The sequence below is a fragment of the Solanum dulcamara genome, chromosome 7 (assembly GCF_947179165.1).
Source record: "Solanum dulcamara chromosome 7, daSolDulc1.2, whole genome shotgun sequence".
NCBI lineage: Eukaryota > Viridiplantae > Streptophyta > Magnoliopsida > Solanales > Solanaceae > Solanum > Solanum dulcamara.
Genome location: NC_077243.1, coordinates 7,116,088 through 7,119,990, shown reverse-complemented (window position 1 = coordinate 7,119,990; position 3,903 = coordinate 7,116,088). Strand labels below are relative to the sequence as shown.

At 33.4% G+C, this 3,903-nt stretch overlaps 1 protein-coding gene across 1 annotated transcript; it reads left to right on the top strand.

Annotated features, from left to right (window-relative positions):
- Positions 1-1,361: 1,361 nt before the first annotated feature.
- Positions 1,362-3,355, top strand: LOC129896226 (40S ribosomal protein S19-3). Its single transcript, XM_055972082.1, has 4 exons — positions 1,362-1,525; positions 2,397-2,487; positions 2,590-2,773; positions 3,130-3,355. Exons 1-4 carry the CDS (start codon positions 1,442-1,444, stop codon positions 3,200-3,202), a joined length of 432 nt encoding a protein of 143 aa, XP_055828057.1. The 5' UTR covers positions 1,362-1,441; the 3' UTR covers positions 3,203-3,355.
- The last annotated feature ends 548 nt before the right edge of the window (positions 3,356-3,903 follow it).

The following is a 3,903-nucleotide window of genomic DNA, read 5'->3' as shown; positions in this document are numbered from 1 at the left end:
TTCATATTTATTCAAATTAGAAGGTTATGTGTCTGTGCACATTGCCATAAAAATACACTTGATACATAAAACCTTAATGTTCTATAGTTAAGACATTGTATATCAAATTAATTGATATGTACATGATACATAATATATATCGAATTCAACAGTTTTTTAAACTTTATTACATGTATCGTATACATATCAACACACAATTGTGTTATGTATCACACACAAAAAATGCTATTGACAACAATTATATGTATAGTGTATCTTTTATAAAATTACAATATTTCTTAAACATAAATAGTAATGTATCATGCACTAATATTCTAGGCACGATACATAAATTCAAATTTATAATAAATATATCCGATACTTAGCGATCACCACATGATAATGTATCTATCTCAAATCTAACATCTTATGAGCACTAATTACTTATTTAATGTATGTAGTAGAAATACAGTACTTATCAATTTAAACAAGATACATAAATTGTAATGTATCATTATAAATCTATCCATCTCAAAAACACAATTTAAATGTAATGTATCACTATGTTGAAATGAAGGCATTTTACATTAATTTAAGAAACAAAAAAATTAGATACATTAAAAATTTATACCTATATGTATCACAAAAGATAAACAACAAAAATCGAAAAAAATAATAATCAACAATTCATTTGCTCAAAGCAACAACAACAAAAAACTTTTCTACCCCCCCCCCCTTTTTTTTCCATGGTCACTTTAGAAGACAAAGATACATCATTCTTCGTCTTCGCCTTCCCCTTCTCAACATTGTGATTCGTCATTGATAATGGATCGTGCAATCATTTGGATCTGTTTTCAATCCAATCTTCGTCGTCAAAATCATAAACACGATCAATATTATGTAAATTTAACTAGGCAATCCCAATGATAAAAGGAGAATCATCTATATGTATCATGACTTTAAATATGCAAAATAATAATTAACAAAACACAGATGGGTGAACTTTCGGATGGAGAAGATGAAAAATTACCTATTGAAGAAGTTGAAATCGATTGAGAATGAAGTAATTATTGTGATTGAAGGAGTGAAAATATGAGAGATTGGAGAAATGAAAATATGAAGAGAGAAAATAAAAAGTAATGTATCCGAATGAGTGAGGTTTTGGATGAAAAAAAAGGATTTTTGAAATAAAAATGATAAAAAATAATAAAAAATATGATAAATAAGTATGTGTAGATAAATAATATTTTCCCAATATTGATATTTTTTTTTTAAAAAATAAACAGAACACCAACAAACACTTAAGATTGCAGTGTTGGGCTTTGTAAATGGGCCTTTCCACATATATCTAGTCCTTATAAATATATAAACCCTAGCTCCTTGTTCCATCTTACAATACAAACCCTTGCTGAGCAGAGAGTCGCATAAGGCGCCGCACGGAGAAGGGTAGCGAAGCGAAAAAATGGAGCCGGCGAGAAATGTGAAGGATGTTTCACCACACGAGTTCGTCAAGGCCTACGCCGCTCACCTCAAGCGCTCCGGCAAGGTATGTTTCTCTCTCTCGTATCTCTCCTCTGGCAACTCAGCGTGCACGATGTACTTGTATGTGTATACAAGTTTATACCGTGTCTGATGTAGTTAGGGTAATGATTTTAATTAGATCATATATATCATTTTGTTAGATATGTTTTGTATATGATTTGCTTATACTTTGGCTAGGATGTAATTCAATATGTGTAGTAGAGTTGTCTAATAAGTGTTTAAACTGTAGAAGTTTTGGGGAGTTGTCCAATCTATACATTAAATAATACTATCACTAGACTCTAAAATCATGCTAAACTCTGTGTTAATTTATGTTTAGGACTGCAAGGCTTGTTATCAGCTTACATGATGTTTCTGATTTGAACCTGAATCTGCTGCTGTGTTTTGTCAATATGCATACTTTGTGTGTATATCTTGTTTGGTTACCTTGGAGAATGTGTAGTCTGAGTGTGAGAGAATGAGATTTTCCTTTTATGTAAGGCAGATACGGATGCAACACCCTAGATATGTACGGTTCAGCAGAACACATTAGCTTTTGCTCAATGTTTATTTGTGTTAAGAAATTCATCGATTATAAGCATGTAAATGTAGAATCCAGTTATTAGCACTTGAATTTGTAACGTTGAAACCATAAAGTTGAAATCCTATCAGCTTATACACAATGATCAGTAGGAAGAGTGTGTCTGCCCTTTATTATTACAAAGACTGTTTATTTCCCCCCTCTAGTAGTGTTATCTGGTTTCTGGACTAGCTTGCTGTCTATTTTTCCCTCTGGTGTATTGTTTAGTTTTTGGATAAGCGTGCTCCTGAATGACTGTTTTGATATGAGGTGAAAATCACAATGATCTTGCTGCTTATTAATTTTGTATATGTAGTTGGAGCTTCCCGAGTGGACTGACATTGTCAAAACTGGAAAATTGAAAGAGCTTGCCCCATATGACCCTGATTGGTACTACATTAGGGCTGGTATGTTCTTTCTTAATTCCTCACACTGAAGAAGGGATTCATGTGAAATAAATTTTTGGCTTGCTGAACTGTCTTCTGTTTTGTTTTTAATTTTATGGACAGCATCCATGGCAAGAAAGATCTATTTGAGAGGAGGTATTGGTGTTGGTGGATTCCGAAGAATCTATGGTGGTAACCAGAGGAATGGCAGCCGTCCACGTCATTTCTGCAAGAGCAGTGGTTCGGTTGCACGCCACATTCTTCAGCAATTGCAGACCATGAACATCATTGACTTTGACCCCAAGGGGTATGTATTCTTTTCACCATCAAATTGCATCTTTCTTGTTTTTTGGTGTTGCTATAGGCATGGAATTCTTTTGGTTAGGAAGAACTACTCAGATTTGCTGTCTTGATAATGATACTTATTTTTAGTAGAATCATTTAGTTATTTAATGATTGCTTTATGTGTGGTAACATGTTGCATTTCTTGTTCTTCTATAAATCATGATAAAGAAATGTAAAGTGAATGGGCCGTAAAGGACCTTCAAAATAAATATCAAGCGCCACATTTGTCACATTGTTTGTTCTTGATTGTGCTGCTACTTCTTGTGTTTCTGTTACCTATAGTGATCTGATTTATATCTGTTATTTCCTTTTACCCAGTGGAAGGAGAATCACATCCAACGGCCAAAGAGATCTTGACCAAGTTGCTGGAAGAATTACTGCTGCCAATTAAGAGATAAAAAGGAGGAGTTTTTTATGAATACATGAATTGTTTCCGACTTATAATTTCAGCTTGGACGTATTATAGATGTAGGGTATTGTTGAACCTTTTTGTCTGCATGTTTTGCCCTTTTATCTTTAGTCTGGAATTCTTTTTTCATCAGTATGCTAATTTTGTCCTTTTAAGATATTTTAAATTTACTTGGGCTGCTGTCTTCCAAGTGGGTCTGCCTTGTTTTTTTTTTGTGTGTTAGCGTCGAGGTAAAAGTCAGTCATACTCTTGTGTGCTTATCCATCTTATCCTGCATGTATGGTTACCATGTGCTTCAATTTTGGATATCCATTTTATGTTCAGACAATGATTTCGTTTTAGGTTAGAAATCTTTAGCAGATAATACTCGATGTGTAACATTTATCCATGCTAAATGCACTCTTTAGTCCATTTTCAAATGTTGTGAAAGTTGTCAAATTTAAGTGATAAGTTGTGAATTCTCCTTCCAATTTGATTCTTCCCGTATTTAAAGGACAACTATTCTGTTGCCCCAGATTTCTGTAAGTTCTGAATGTTTATTTCGGACGACAAGATAACTGGACCGCTGATTATAATTTCATAGGCTCCTTTGACCATCACGATGTCAAAAGATTGTGTAGTGTTCATTGGATTTTGATTCGCGTTCAATATCATATCCTAAAACCATCATCGTTTAAATTATC